The 16,659-nt window shown below is 45.5% G+C and overlaps 1 protein-coding gene across 1 annotated transcript in view; it reads left to right on the top strand.

Moving 5' to 3' along the window:
* Positions 1-1,347: 1,347 nt before the first annotated feature.
* OTOA (otoancorin) overlaps positions 1,348-16,659 on the top strand; it is a gene marked incomplete at both ends in the record, with an annotated part of 68,246 nt that continues 52,934 nt past the window's right edge. Inside the window, 8 exons of the mRNA XM_080911520.1 lie at positions 1,348-1,438; positions 2,315-2,343; positions 2,436-2,466; positions 2,584-2,611; positions 4,214-4,301; positions 6,707-6,838; positions 9,838-10,073; positions 13,121-13,224. Coding sequence (XP_080767646.1) covers positions 1,348-1,438; positions 2,315-2,343; positions 2,436-2,466; positions 2,584-2,611; positions 4,214-4,301; positions 6,707-6,838; positions 9,838-10,073; positions 13,121-13,224 — 739 coding nt within the window. The remainder of the gene's footprint in view (positions 1,439-2,314; positions 2,344-2,435; positions 2,467-2,583; positions 2,612-4,213; positions 4,302-6,706; positions 6,839-9,837; positions 10,074-13,120; positions 13,225-16,659) is intronic.

The following is a 16,659-nucleotide window of genomic DNA, read 5'->3' as shown; positions in this document are numbered from 1 at the left end:
TGTATAGCCCTGGCATCCTGGAACTCGTTCTGTAAACCAGGCTGACCTTGAACTCACAGAGAGAAAGATCCACCTGCCTTTGCTAAGTGCTGGAATTGAAACCACCATCGCCTTGCTAGGTTTAACGTTTTTATTGCTGACTAGTAATCTGTTGGTTCTTTTGAATAGATATGCTGTCCTGAACCTTCCACCTGTTGAACACATGGTTGTTCTCATATTTGGCTGTTACTAATAAGGCTGATCCCATCTTTGTATCTACATGTTTTCATTTCCCTTGGCAAAACCCCAGATTGGAATTCCCTTTTCTTTTCCTTTCTTTCTTCTTCATTGTTTTTCTTCCTTTCTTTCTGTCTGTCTTCCTTCTGTTCATCTTTTCTTCCTTCTTTTGTTCCTTCATTCCCTCATTTCTTTGTTCTTTCTTTCATTCACTCTTTCTTTTTTGGAGACAGGCTGCCCTTGAACTTACTAGGTAGCTGAAGACAACCCTGAGTCTCTGATTTTCTAGCCTTTCTTTCCTGAGTGCTGGGATTATAGGCGTGTACCTCCAATGCCAAGTTTATGGTGCTTGGGATAGAACTTAGATCTTTAGGCATACTATGCAAACTCTGCCAACAAAGCTGCATCCACAGCCCCTGAAATTCCTTGATCACAGAGTGCCAAGTGTGTAATGTTATAAAACTCTGGCAAACAGTTTTCCAGCCACAACATGGCCAACATTCGATGTTGCTAGTCCACCTCTTTTAGTCACTTTAATGACCGTGTGAGTGTGTGTGTGTGTGTGTGTGTGTGTGTATGTGTCACATTGTGAGTTTATTTTATGCTATGTTTTATTCTGGGGATAATAGGAAGGAAGGTGACATGCATGGATTTAAATACTGAAAACCATCTGTCTTGCCTGCTTATTAAAAACCCACAAATGGCGCTTGTTTTGAGCAGAGCCCTGTTGAAAGTGACTCACGTTTTGTGTGTACATTGGACATTTTTATATCTATTTTAAGAAGTTCAACTCTGTTTTCCCACTGACCTGTCTTCTTACCAGATTGTAAGACCTCTTACATTCTGCATCTGGAGCTCACGTGAGAGATGGTGGAGTGAATGCTTTGAAACACTCTTCTCTTCTGGGAGCTGTGGAACAGGGGTGGTGGTAAGCATAGAAATGGGGTGTTGAGATCACTGGGAGAATGATGACCGTGTCTTAGACACTCCCTGGAATCATTACATTATTTAAAATGCTTTTGAGGAATTTGGTGTCTGCATGTTCCTTTTGCTCCTGGATACTCTTCAATATATTTTTAAAAAAGAAAATGAAACCTGAATTACCTCTGTGCTTGACTTACCCACAGGAGGATGTCTCGGGGACCTGGGATGTACTCCCTTCTCCTGGTCCTCTTTCTGAGCCACGGAGGTGTATGTCAGAGAGAGTCAAGTTCCAGGCAGGGTAAGTCCAGAGAGGGGAGAGAGAGAAAGAGAGAGAGAGAGAGAGAGAGAGAGAGAGAGAGAGAGAGAGAACTTTCACAGCTTGTTAGGGGATGTAGCTGGATATGTCTGCAGGGTTATGATGCATTCTGGTGGGGGGTGTTGAGCAATTGCCTGTGAGTATGTGTAGGGTTTTGGGGGATATTATACATGGTTTGTTTAATTTCTCTATGAATGTGTATTTGTCCAGATAACTTCATTATAACATTTTCATACATGCACACAATATACCTCAGTGGAATTCACCCCCAGCACCCTCTCTTTCCCCCATTCCCCACCAGTCCAGTAGATCCCACACAAGGAAAACTTGCAGCGCCTGTCTTCCCCAGTCTGTCTCATGTTGATTAATGTGATGATCTCCAGTTCCAACGTTTCACTTGCAAATGACATAATTTCATTCTTTATGGTCAAATAATACTCCACCGGGTGGATAGAGCACCCTTTCTTCATTAGTATTTTGTTGATAGACTTCTGGGCTGGCCCCATATCCCGGTAACAGTGACTATCACCACAGTGAACACATATGCACATATAGCTCTGTGGTACGCTGCCTTAGCTGCCTCTGTGTGACACAGGAGTTCTTGGGACATACAGGTTTTTGGGACATGTCTTTCCTGATTTCTACAGTGGCTGGACAAACACTTCCAGTGGTGGTGTGTAAAGGTTCTCAGTGTGGGGTGGTAAACCAAGGTTTGCTCACACTAGCCACAGTTATTGCAGTGATTACAGCACGTGGAAAACCTGAGTGGTCTTTGTTGGGTTCCCGTGGTAGCTCCATTCACCTCCTTGAAGGTCATACAGTTCGGGTCTAGTCACGTATCCCTCGGCTTTCTTGCAGATTTACACCCATTGTTGCAGAAAATGGCGGTGAGTGTTCCAGCTTTATTTTAATCAAAATCCCCTCCACCGGCTCGGCCCAATTTGCATGTCATACTTGATGTTATCTCTCTGCCTTTTAGGAAGAAATAATAGAAGGAAGCTATCTGAATGGTAATGTCCCCGGTCTGTCCCCATGTGTCCCTTCTGAGATCTTCAAACAGAATACGGATGTGGTGTCTGTAGAGTGATTCTGTTTAAAGCTTTCTCTCCATTCTGTTCCCGCTGTAGCGTTCCTGGATCTCACACTGTTTGAAAGGTAATCTGCCTTGGGAGGTGAGGGAGGAGGTTGGAAGGGATGGAGGTTTTTCCTAATAGGTTAGAAAGTAGTCGATACATTTGCTCCTGGAACACTATTCTTTCAGTGACAATGCTTAAGACCAAGGTGCCTGAGGGCTCCTGAGGAGGTGACATTATTCCCAGTGCTGGGGCATAGGAACACATCTGTGTTTACCACACCCCTCAGGCTGCGGCTGCTTATTACCCTTTCCGGTAGAATAATGAAGCCGAGGCTTGGGGAAGGTGATGGAGGCCACACAGCTGGGGGGTGACAGAGCTAGTGTGACCCTTGCACCTGGCTTCAGGGTCAGCTGCCACCATTGTCCTGTTCTGTGCTGCTCAGGCTTGTGTGAGAGACTGGAGAGATGGGGAACTGTGGCAGTGTGGCAGAAAGAAAGTTGTCAACATTAAATCTTAATATGCGTTCTATAAAGAAGAGAAAATGGGGTCTCTGGTCCTTTGCAGAGACAATCAGCCACACCAAGGTGAAAGGCCCTGAAACATCCCTCCCTCATGAGAACTCCAAGGGAGGTTTTTATTATGTTCTCTCGGGCTACAGTTTTATTTATTTACTTATTCTATACCCATCCATTCATCTGTTTATCTACAACAACAACAAAAGAGGTTATAAAAAAGCTGTTTGTAAGAGATGGTGGTGGTGTGTGTCTTTAATCCCAGTGCTCAGGAGGCAGAGGCAGGTGAGTCTCTGAGTTTGAGGCCAGCCTGGTCTACAGAGTGAGTTCCAGAACAACCAAGGCTATACAAAGAAACCCTGTCTTGAAAACCAAAACAAAGACAAAGCTCTTCATAGGGGCTGGGAGATGGCTCAGGCAGTAACGAGCTTGTCTCGAAGCACGAGAACCCGAGTTTGACTCCCAGAACCTGCATAAACGTTTGGACATGGTGGCACATGCTTGTAATTCCAGTGCTAAGGCAGTACACTCCTGACATTCCAAGGATTCGCTGGCCAGCCAGTCTAGCTGAACCAGTGAACTCTTGGCCAATGAGAGATCATGTCTCAATGATACTTGAGGTTGTCTTCAAGCATTTATATGCATTCGAGCACACACACACACACACACACACACACACACACAAACACCCCTCTATACACACAATACATATCTGTATACACATACATACACACCAGTGTACACACATACCTATTTATATATGTACACACACACCTGTATACCCATATACACACACATACACACATACATACCTGTATACACATACATACCTCTGAACATACACATCCATGTATACACATGTACCTACACCTGTATACATACACATGCATAGTCATACTCCCCTGTATACACACATACCCCCACCTGTATATACACACATGCATTCATATACACACACCTGTATAAACACCCCCCCCCATGTATTCATATTTATGAACACACCTCCTCTCATGTTGCCAGGTGATGGCACATCTTACTTTTCAATCTAAAGTTCCCTAGCATCCTGGCCCATTCCCACTCCTCTCTGAGCCCCAGGGCACACAGCCAGCCCAAGAATGTTTGCAGAGGATGTGGACATTGACCTATCACCCATCTGTTTTTGCTTGAAGCTCCCATGTCTGGACTGCAGACATGTCCCACCGAATCCTTGCCTATCTGAACTCACGGAATGTGGCCTTCACCATCCCTAGCCTGCAGGTGTGTATGTGACACGTGTTCCTCTGTTCTGCTATTGGTCACGTTAGCGTACATCAGTTGTGCACTGAGTGGAAACTGGAGGGACTTTACTGATAAAAGAACAGCAGGAGGGTATTAGTAACTTTCCTATGACTATAGCAACAGCCACAGACAGGAGAGAGTTTTGGGTTGAAGGGATGGGTCAGTAGTTAAGAGTGCTTGCTGCTCGGTCATGAGAACACGAGTTCAGATCCCAGCAGCTGTGTTGGTGATTCACAGATACCTGCAACTCCATATCCAAGGGATCTGATGTCCTCTTCTGACCTCTGCAGGCATCTCTACACACATGTGCGCATATGCTCACACAGACACACACACACACACACATATACACATAAAATCGATCTTTTTTTTAAAGAAGGATTTTTATCTACTTCATAGTTTAGAGGCTAACAGTCCCTCGGCGTAATGCTGGTTCCTGCAAAGGCGCAGGTGTATAACCTTGATAAATGACATCCTAACGGTGTGAACACGGAAGGATCACATGGGGACACAGGAGTCTGGGGCAGAGCTCATGGTCAAGTTCACTTTATTCCTCTCCTAAGAACTAACCAGTGTCTCCCAGGCAGTACTTTCGTTCTTTCCAAAGGCAACATTCCTATCACCTCCCAGCAGGTTCCATCTCTTAAAGATGGCGTCACCTCTTAATGTCACCTCCCTGAGAACTGAACTCCTGATCAATGAGCCTTTGGAGATGAACCGCACCCAGCATGCATGTGCTTGGTGGTGACAGCAGTGGACATTTGGCTAGGGCACCAGAAGGGTACAGTGTGTGTGTTCGTGTGTGTGAGGTGACTGGGGTGTTTGGGCGTGGCTGGTAGCTCAGGGCGATACCTTGAGAACAGTGTGTGAGACCCAGGCTGTTACTTCATGAGTTCACCATTGCTCTGTTTAAAAGAAGTCACGCCACGGGCTAACGAGTTAATGAACAGCACAGGCAATCCTTTGCCATTTCTCGTTTTAATAAAAAACAGAAGTATTAACAGGCATTCACACCGGAGCTGCACCCAGAGGGCTTCGTGATCACTATCTGCTTGCTCACCTACCAGCTGGAGGGGCTGTTGGGCCCACATCTCTCCTAGCAATGTGCTTAGCAGTAAGGAGCAACCCCTTCCTCTCTGACAGTAAGGTTTCCCATAGTGGTCCTTGTTGCTGCTACATTCACATCTTCACTCAGCATCTCTACCGTCCTGGCAGAGTCGGCACAGCTGTAGACACTGAGAATGGTGGGGGACTAGACATTACTCCCACCGTTCTGAGGTAGAGACAGACATCAAGTAAATAACTCATCAGGAGTAGAGGAACATTGTGGGTTCTATTGAGCACTTCTGTGCTAGGCACCATTGAGAAAGCCGGAGACATTTCATCCTCAGCGCCCCACATGGTGGGCACTGTCCTGGGCTCTGTTTTCCAGACATGAATTCTGAGGCCCAGACTGTAGGATCGCTAACTTAGCAAATACAAACACAGGATGTTCAGACGTCAATCAAGCTCTGAGCTTGACCCGGAACGGCAGGAAATGGGCACGGCACACACCCACCATCTCAGCGCTAGGGAGGTGGAGGCAGAAGAACCCCAAGTTCAAAATCATCCTTGGCTGCACAGTGATTTTTGGAAGCAGCCTGGGCTACGTGAAACCCAGGGCCTCAAAAGACAAAGCACAACACTTAAATATAGGGTCTCTAATGAAATGGAAGCTCCGGTAAGTGTGAACCTGAAGATTTGCACACCTGCCGTCTGTCTTTTTTATATGCAGTGTTTGCCCCCAGGTATCATTTCACACTGCCCTCCCTGAGCATATCTGTGTAAGGGATATTTAAGAAACTGAGGCCGGGCAGACAACTGTCACTCCAGTACCTGGGAAACTGAGGCCAGAGGACTGTGGACTTTGGGCCAGCCTGGATTACATAGTGAGGTTGCAGTCCTGAAAGCTGAACAACGGCAGCAACGAAATCCCAAAGCTCCTAAATCATAAAGAAAACAAGTCCAAAAATGGCCGAGGAGAGGCTTGCAGGAGAGGCTGGCGGTCTGCCGCGGCACTGCGGACTTCCTGGGTTTCCTCCAGTGCTCTGCACAGGGGTTTGAGTGGTACGAAACCAGAGACACTCAGCTCCTTGCAGAGGCAGAGCTGTGAAATCAGGCTGACCCGCACGCCCAGTGTTGTCCTTTTTTTGCATTTTCTAATGGAAATGTGGACTTTGTAAGGCGTCCTCCTGGCTTTATAGCGTTAGCACCCACTAGACCCCCTCACCCCCAACACAAGCTGCCCGGTAGCTGGTAGCTGCTGGGCTTTGCAGGGCGACAAGGGAAACCCACTGAGCACTCCCCAGTCTTCTGTCCTCAATGACCGAATCTCCCATGCCCAGGCAGTCATGGAAACCCACCTGGAACAGTATCTGTACCGGCCTCAGAAGCTGCTGGAGGATCTGAGAGCCACTGATGCTCAGCAGTTCCACACCGCCATGAAGGGCCTTCTGGAAGACAAATGGGGCCACCTGGTAAGCCACGCCTGGCAACCCCCCTCCCCCCACGAGGAGTAGCGGGAACCACCAGGTAAGGTATGCCTGGCAACATCCCCCTCCCATGAATTGTAGTGGGGCAGTTGACATTGGCTGGGCTATTTTCCACTCGTCCCTCTTTTCTCCATCATCACCCCAGCTTGGGACTCTAGTTCCTGGCTTTTTTCTTCTTCAGTTTCCCCATGTTACATTGTTTCTACCCTTAAGGGCACTGAGGATACTAAGTAGCGTTTGTCTTGGTAAGTGTCTGAGGGCGATTGCTGTCTGCAGTGGGTGTCTACAGAGGGAAAGAATTGTCCCTGCCTTAAGGTTACCCAGCACCCCTGACGCTCAAGTTTGAAACCTAACACTACCAAAATAATTAAGTAAAAAATAAGTATCCAACCATTAAAATGTTTAAGTCCTCCCCTAGACCCGTGTGAATTAAAACGAATAAGAATCTTAACATTTCGAAGCTGGAGAGGTGGCTCAGTCGGGACCTGGCTCAGGAGGAAGGCCAGCAACAGCTGACAATGACCACAAAGCAAATTTAGTGACATGCACAAGGCTCAGAGAGCAAGATCCCCAGGCCCCAGAATGCCCAGAGGCTCCGAAGCTGAGGGCTAGAGCCATTTATTTTAGAGAGCTGCATGAGAATCGCTGTTCCAGAATGGGGTTGACAACCGTGCTAAGCCTCTGCTTCCATATGTGAACTCAGGATAGATTCTTTTTTGCTTCTAATTTTTTCTCTTCCTCCTCTTCTTCCTCTCCTCCTCCTCCTCCTTCTTCTAAACGTTAGTCTGTTTTTATTTTAATGTATATAAATTTTTTGTCTGTGTCTATGTATGTGCCTGATGCCCATGGAGGTCAGAAGAGGGCATGGGGTTGTCTGGAACTGGAGGCTCTGGTAGATGTAAGCTGTCCTATGCGGGTGCTGGGAATTGAACTCAGGTCTTCAGCAAACGCAGCACACATTCTTCACCGATGAGCCACTTCTCTGGCTCTGAAACGTCAAGATTTTTATTATTTTAATTCACACAAGTTTTGGAAGGATTTAAACACTTTCATGGCTGTATACTTATTTTTTTATTTAATTATTTTGGTAGTGTTAGGTATCAGACCTAGGGCTTCAGGAGTGCTAAGCAAAAAATATCCCTGAATCCTAATCAGTCTTACTTTAATATTAGTTATAAAAACATAATAGCCACTAATTCAGTATGAATAGATTTCATTTAGAAAAGAATTTCAGGTTTTAAAGAAGATTTAGTTTAAAATCTTATAAAAATAAGTGTTTATTGAGGTTTTTTTACATCTGAGATATTTTTCTAAGGGAATGACCAGCAAGAGACTAGTGGGAAAAAATGTAAGGTTTGTAGGTCACACGCACCTCAGTCACAATTAATTAATTCTGACATTAGGTATGAAGGGGTATGTGCCAATAAAACTTTATTCACAAAACCAAGTGCTGGGCCAGATCACCTATTTGTCACTGTTTGAAGGCTTTAGTGTTCCTGGATTAATTTAATCTTCTCCACAGCATTCTTAAACAAGGTTAAGAAGAATATTACCATTTAAAGCCAGGATGGTTGGCTCATGCCTGCGATCCCAGAACTCAGGAGGCTGAGGCAGGAAGAGATTTTGACATCATTCTGGGCTACATAGGAAGTTTCAATCTAGTCTGGACTATAGAAGCTCATATTCTCTCTCTCTCTCTCTCTCTCTCTCTCTCTCTCTCTCTCTCTCTTCTCTCTCTCTCTCTCTCTCCCAAACACACACACACACACACACACACACACACACACACACACACACAGCATATGCATACATGGATGGACAGACTGAAAGTTTAACATAATGGTTAAATGCTGGCTTAGGCCACACAACTTTTAAATTTCATGGGTAGCACCAGCAAACAAAATAAAAAATAAGAAATAATTTTGCGTTTTAATAATCAGGCAAGTCCTGCAGCACATGATAGCCCCTAGTGGCACAGCTCAGAAATACTGAATCTGAGGTTGGAAAATGGATTCCTACCTGGAGAGATGTTTTAAACAACCTGTAAAACAAATCACGGGTCACAAAAGAAGTCAGTTCTCTTGAAGAGAATTTCTCTTGAAGAGAATTTACAGAAAGGCCCAGTACAAGCACAGAGGTGAACTGTGTGTTTCTTTAACATATCCACTAATAGAACTCAATAGCAGGTCTAGTGACTTCTGGAACTTTCAACAAGTATTGCCTGGAAAGATCTCAAGATGTCTGCAGTGACTGTAGTGCATTGTGAAAATGCCCATGATTACTGTCATGACAAAAGCCCTGCTCTGGCTGCAGAGCCCAGTGCTTATGGTCACCCCTGGAGTGAACACCACAAGTCACTTCTATGCTAATGAAAGTGAAGATGTGACAGTCATGTGACAATCATGATGCTCACCCAGAAGATGCAAAGCCACTTAGCATAGGAAGAGCAGGCGAAAGCCTTATCTTTAAACCTAAGGTGATAGAAACTTCTAGAAGTCTCCACCTAGCAGCATGGTATGAAACTCTGACCCTGAATTTCTTCATGCTCCCAGTGCTGTTGAGTCAAGAGGTAGCTCTCACGTGGCCTTCGTGGTCTGACTATGGAATGTGCTGCATAAGCTTATGGTCCCCAGATGATGGTTCTATTTTGGGAGATGTGGTAGAAATTCTAGGAGATGGGGCCTAAATGAGATAGTCGGTCTTAAGGAGCAGGTTTTGAAGATTATAAATGGTTACTCCATTTCCCTGCATCCTGTCAACAATGCTGTGAACAACCCCCTCTACAAGCCCCCCCAATCATGTTCTGCACCCCCTCTACAAGCCCCTCCCCCAATCATGTTCTGCTCCAGCACATGGGACTGAGTGACTATCAACCAATCCCCCTGAAACCAGGACACCATAAAAACATTTCTCCTTCATGTTGTCTTCTTGTGTGTACTTTGGCCACACAGCTATGGCGACTCTAATTTCTCTCATTCCTTCAGGACCTGGAGGACATCATCATCAACTTGGGTGACATTCGGGACCATGCTCTTCAGAGCCCTGGTGTGAACCGCAGCCTGTTTTTCATCACGCTGGAACGGTGTTTTCAGGTGCTGAACGCCTTGGAGTGTGTAGAGGTCCTGGGCAGGATGCTCAGAGGGTCCTCCGGCAGCTTCCTGCAGCCAGACATCATAGACAGGCTACCTCAGGACCTGCATGAAGATGCCTTTAAGAACCTGTAAGTTGTTTCCTTTGAACTCTTAATTTCATAGGCTGCTTAGGGGCTGCTGTGAGGATTTAGGGTGGTTAGTATCCAGTAAGGGGAAGATGGAGGCACAGGTAGACAGACATCTTCTGAAGCAGAGCAGAGAGACACTTCGATTAAAGCTGTCTTCTCTCTCAGTTGTAGTCATCTGGAAAGTGTTCTAGCTTTTGTTACATCTATTTACCACCCACCCTGTGGGCTGTTCTGTGATCTTCTTTACAATTCTTTGCCATTTCCACTTGAGAAAGCTTGGGGAATGGCTCGGTGGTAAAGTATTTGTGGGTTTGTCAGCTCGCCCGTCATTGCAGCCTGGGAAGGCAAAGACAGGGTATCTCCAGAACAGACCAGCTAGGGAGCCTTATCAACAGCCTCTGGGCTTGACTGAGTGACTCTACCTTGATGAGGAAAGTGGGAAAGCAAGCAACGAAGATTCCCAGCATCAGCATTAGCCTCCACAGGCATGGGCACACATGTGCACCCACACACATGCAAACAGACATGTGCAACACACAGAAATACATGGACAAGAAAAAAATTAAAGCAAAATTGAATAAATGGAAAAATCAGTATTTTTGTTTTAAGTAAAAAAAAAAAATCTTAAAACACTCTGGAAACCAGTGCCTCAGTATCTGCACTGCCTCAGTATCCGCACTGCCTCAGTCAGTGCCTCAGTATCTGCACTGCCTCAGTATCCGCACTGCCCACATTGCTCTCCTGAGCGTCTTAGTTAGCAGTTGGCTGGGTACCTTGGACAACAGACACTTATTTCTGGTGGCTGGGACTTCCAAGGTCAAAGCATGGCAGGTTTGGTATCTTTCTTCTTTCTGATTCATGGGAATATCTTCTTGCCATGTTCTCTCATGACAGAAGGGTTGCAAGAGCTCTCTGGAGTCTCTTAGACAGGGACACTAGTTCCAGTCATGAGGGCTCTGTCTCTTGATTCTGAGGGCTCCATCTCCTGATCCTGAGCTGACTTGCCCCAGGTTTTCTCTCTCCATCTTACTCTAACTACCTACCTACCTACTTACCTACCTACTTACCTACCTACCTACCTACCTACTTACTTACCTACTTACCTACCTACCTACCTACCTACCTACTTACCTATCTACCTACCTACCTACTTACCTACCTACCTACCTACTTACCTACCTACCTACCTACCTACCTACCTACCTACCATCCTTTTTCTCTTCTTTATGGTTGAGGAACTTTAAGGGCAGAGATTAACTGACTCCCCCTAGGGCAGTAGCATTCTATGGGGAAATGGTAAACAGTATTTTGCTGTTGACGACATGTTGACAGTGGGAAAAACTTTCCCTTAAATGATGCTTATCACTTTGTAGGCTTATATGTTTGTGTGTGTGTGTCCTATTTTTCTCCTTTTCAACTATCCTTGCTCTTAAAAAACACAACAAGGTGCTGGAGACAGGGCCTGGCTGCTCTTGCAGAAGACCAGAGTTTGGTTCCCAGGCTCTGCATCCAGTGGCTCACAGCCACCCCTGACTCCAAGTTGAGGGGACCCAAAGCCCTCTTCTGGCCTCTGCTGCCAGTGCACACGTGTGATGCATATGGTTAAGCAGTCACACACATAAGAAAAAAAAAAAATAGAAACAAAAAGCCATTATGGAAAGGAAAGAGAGAAAAATACAGACGACATTATGTGGGGGTTAATGGAAAACTTGCTTTTTTTTTTTTTTTTTTTTTTTTTTTTTTTTTTTTTTTTTTTGTAGATAGAATGACTGGAAAGGGGGCTGGCGGGAATGCTCCTTAGGAAAGGTGGATGGATTGTTGACATGGTGGGTTGTACTCATGGCGTGAGTAGGGGAAGGCTCCGAGGACACTGCAGCCATCAGACTCCAGTGGCTTAGAAAGTGACAAGACCACTTCCCACCAGCAGGAGGTTATTTGTCAAGGCACCAGAGATGGACAGGTGCTGACAACAATTGGAGAAACCAGAGATGGGCTGTGGAGATGTGGGGAACACACTGTGGGGCAGCTGCTGCAGAGACAATTAGCAACTCCTTAAGGAGCTAAACAGGAGGAGGGGGCGTGCAGCTCACTGGTACAGCATGCACATTGCATATGTGAGCTTTAGGTTCAATTACAAGCAGCAGCAAAGAAACAAGGCAAAAGATGAACACAATCTAAATGCCCATTGGCCGATGACTGGACAACCAAGATGTAGTCTACCCATATATGGAATATTGTTTCATAAAAAGGAATGAAGGCCTGGTCCATGGTCCATATGCCAGCCTTGAAAACATCACGTGAGTGCAAGAAGACACAGAAATGACGTACGGCATGACTCCATTTATATACAGTATCCAGAACAGGCAAATGCATAAAGAGGAAGTGGATTGGTGGCTTCCCACTCCCCAGGAGCTGGGGATCCAGGGGTTGAGGGGTGGCAGCTAAGGGGAGGAGTCCCTTTGTAAGCTGCTGGAGATGCTGATGATGGTGGGTTTTAGTGAATTCCAGATGTAATCAAGTTGACAACCAAGAGCAGCCGTCACACACCCATTCTCACACAACACATATGTCACAGTCAGAAGCTAAGCTCTGTGCATGCTGTGTTTGGAGCCTGAGTTACCTCACATAAGACAATACTTCCTAATTTCATCCATTTTCTTGAAAGTATCATGACTTCATTTTCTTGAGACATGGTCTTATGCAGCCAAAACTAGCCTCAAAATTGCTGTGAATCCAAGGCTTACCTTGAATGGGCTCTTGATTCGGCTTTTGGAAGTGCTGGTGAATTACATTCTTTAAATAGGTGCATTATATAGGTCATGCAACCTACATCTCAAAAAAGCTATCACACACACACACACAAAGAACTAAGAGCCAAGGAAGCAGTGGCAGGAACCCACGGGATGCTCTTTGGAAAACAGTCAATACCACAAAGGCATGTGGACGGTTCCAGTGTGGCAGCCCTGGGCACAGTGCTCTCGTGGTTCCTTCAGGGTGGGCGGGTGTCCTCTGCATTGCTAGTGGACACCCATGTCCCTGTGTCTTAGATCTGCAGTGTTCAAAGACCTCTATGACCAGACTTCGGCTCACACCCAGAGAGCCCTCTACTCATGGATGGCGGGGATCCTGAGGACACCTTCCAACGTCACTGGTGAGACCTGCCTTCCTGGAATGGGGGTTTGGTTGGAGTAACTTCTAGAGGAATTCTACCCTCCAGAAGGTGCTCCATGTCCCCAATTTGGGTTGTTTTCATTGCTTTTATGAGTTTCACTCCATCCCCACCCCCCGCCACACTTCCAGAACCACATCCCATGGCGTCAGTGATGCTCAAATATTCACATTTCTGAAGTGAGATGTGTCTGTCTTTCAAGTAGCTGTTGCAGGTCTTCATTCTGTGGTTGACAGCTTACATCTGACTAGAGCCTTCAGAGCAGGCTCTCTATGTGTAAAATGTTCAAAATCTGTGTAAAATGTATGCATTAATGTGAGATAAGATAGTTTTGGTTAGAAAATCTTCTGTTGGTTCTTGGCAGCCAAGGCAAAGGTTTCTTGGGGTGCGTTGGGGTGCTTTTATTTGTCAGACATGCACTAAAATCTTGCTTATGACTCACAGCGGCCAAGGCATGGATGGAAAAGCTGTAGAGCTTCAGGTATTTCTTTTATTCTTTGTGTGTTTGTGTGTGTGTGTGTGTGTACATGTATATGTCTCTGTATGTGTGAGTGTATACGTGTTTGTGTGCAGAGATCAGAGGACAACCTAAGCTGTTACTCCCGAGGTGATCACCATCCATTTTGAGGCAGGTTCTTTCACTAAGACCTGGGGCTTGCTGGCTAGGTGAGCTAGCTGGCCAGAAAACCCCAGGGATCTGTCTGTCCCCATAGACCAGGCTGCCCTCATACTCACGGAGCTCTGTCTTCCTCTACCCCTCCAGTGCTGGGCTTAAAGGCTTATACAACCATGCTTGGCCAGTTGTTTTTTAAAAAAATGTGTTCTGAGTATTAAACAGATTTCTCGTTTGGTTGAGGAGCACTTTACTAATGTGCAATCTGTTGTGCGCGCTGAGCATTTGTAGACTTTTCACTTGTGTTTGCTCCCTGGACAACATAATACAACTTAGCATAACATGCCCACTGTGTTCACCATTAAAAATGCTATAGAGGTGATTTAAAGTGTTGGAGGGGTGTGTGTGTTCATCACATGCAAATGCTGACCAATTTATATAAGGTGCTAGAATAATCAAGGAGTTGGGTATCTTCATGGGGTCCTAGGCTAATGGCTCTAGGGTTGTTACAGTTCATGCTACTGCATAGAGGGAAAGAAGAAAGGGAGAGAGAAAGACAGGGCATCCTAGAGGAAGCTGGTTAGCTTGACTAGTCAAATTTGTGAGTCCTGGGTTTGGGTGAGAACCCAGTGTCTCACAATATAAGATGGATATCAACCAAGGAAGATACATTCAACTTGAGCTGCTAACCTCCACACACACAAACCCATGCCAAAAACAAGTAAATATTTCAGCTTATTAAACCTGTAGTCAGACACTGACTCTTGAAAGCAGGCATGGGTGATGGATGAACAAGGGGCTCGCATCCCAGTAAAGTCTGTATAGATATTGGTTTTTGAAGTAATACACTATCCATGGTTTACCAAGCATTAGTGTTTCTTATTTTTTTTCAACCATATAAAAACTGTTCTTGCTTTTCAGATTACATAGAAACTGGGTGGCCCGGGTCCATCCTGTGGGCCCGGGTCCTTAGTTTCTAAACTAAGAAATCAGGGAAGGCTTCTCCAATGGATGCCATTTGGATTAAGTCTAAGATGAAGGGATTGACCCTGTCCTGTGAGGTTCAGGGAGGGGAGACATTTGATGGTAGGTGACAGCAGACACATTCGAGTGATTTGGAATGAGAATGAACTCAGTGCATTGGGAAGACACAGAGGAAGCCAACAGAGTAGGAGCACGGGGTGTGCCTTCCTGGAATCAATCGCTGAGACTCCCGTGGGAGCAACTTAATCAATGTCTTAAATGCATGGGTGGATTCCCTCAGCCTGGCTTCAGTCAGGGCTTCCTGTAGCCTGCGCCTCACACCATGGAACTGTGAGGAGGCCACTCAAGTCTTTATTGTCAGTTTAATTAGGAACCAATTTTTCTTCTAGAATCTCTATGGATCCCAAGATCTATTATTAAATTACAGTGAATTAAAGTTCATTTTATTTGGGTCCTATATTCTTTTAATTCATGAACTCCCCAGAGTTAATGGGCTAAACTTTGACTATTAAAATACTGTATGCTTGGAGACCATGGCTCTGTAGAACTGTAGTTCCTCCTTTGCAACTGGATAGGGAAAGGCCAGTTCAGCTTGGATCTTGGTGAATGTGGTGGCACTTGTGGCCACAGTTCCCTTCAACAGGCACCATAGATGTTATCAGTAACATCTACACACTTCAGCTGAAAAATGTGTGTGTGTGTGTGTGTGTGTGTGTGTGTGTGTATGGGATGTGGGTGCATGTGCCTGGGTGTGATAGCTAGAGGTAGTAGACGTCAGATGTCTTCCTCAATTCCTTTCCACTTTATTACTGTAAGACAGGGTTGCTGAACCTGGAGCTCACTGATTGGCTAGATTAGCTGGCCAGTAAGCACTGGGGATCCTCCTACATCCTCACTGCTACCGCTGGAGTGCTGGGTTACAGATGTATGCTTCCGTGGGTGCTACCGATCCAAACTGGTGTTTCTGAGGCAGCACTTTACCGACAGAGTCATCTCCCGAGCCCACAGCCCCCACCTGGCTAATCCCTAGCTTGAGGAGATAACAGGGTTTTGTTTATTTTTTATTTTATGTATCAGCCGATGAAAATGCTGACGTGTACCCCGAGAGTGTACACAGCTCCTAAACAGTTCTTGGTGACAGATGTTATTTATAATGGTATCACTTCTTCCTTTTCCTCAGATGCCACCAATACAAGGCTGTGTATAAAGATCTGTACCCAAGGCCTAGGGGCTGGGCAACCTCTGCCAGTTCCAGCTCATTGAAACTTGAATTTGGATCCTGGCTGTGATGGTTCTTAAAGTCCTACTAATATGTCACAGGTGGGGGGTTTGAAAGGCCAGTGCACAGTGACAGAGTCTCCTCTGGAAATTGCCAAGTGAAAGGTTATTTTTAGTTAAGGAGATAAAATACAGTGCAAGCTAGGTTTGATAGCACAATTCCAGATATATGGGAGGCTCAGCACAAGGGTAGCAAATTCAAGACCGGCCTGGGCAATGGAGTGAGAGCTTATAACTTAGGGAAGAGAAGATGGAGAGTTTCTTAGTGGCTGAGCCCTTGCCTGACATGTGTGAAGCCTTGGGTTCAACCCTCAGAGTCCATGCAAAAAGTCAGGCAAAGTGGTGTATGTTTATGATTTCAGTGTTGGAGAGGGAGAGACATTCCCAAGGATACTAGTCTGCTCAGTGAGTGCTAGGGAAGTGAGAGATTATTTCAAAAAACAAACAAGCAAACAATCCACAAGACAAAAAAAAAAAAGTTGAATAGCACATGAGAAATTGCAAGTTGCTCTTTGGCTTAAACACACACACACACACACACA

This window comes from Micromys minutus (assembly GCF_963924665.1).
Source record: "Micromys minutus genome assembly, chromosome: 2".
In the NCBI taxonomy this organism is placed as follows: Eukaryota; Metazoa; Chordata; class Mammalia; order Rodentia; family Muridae; genus Micromys; species Micromys minutus.
This window is presented reverse-complemented; position numbering and strand designations above follow the sequence as displayed.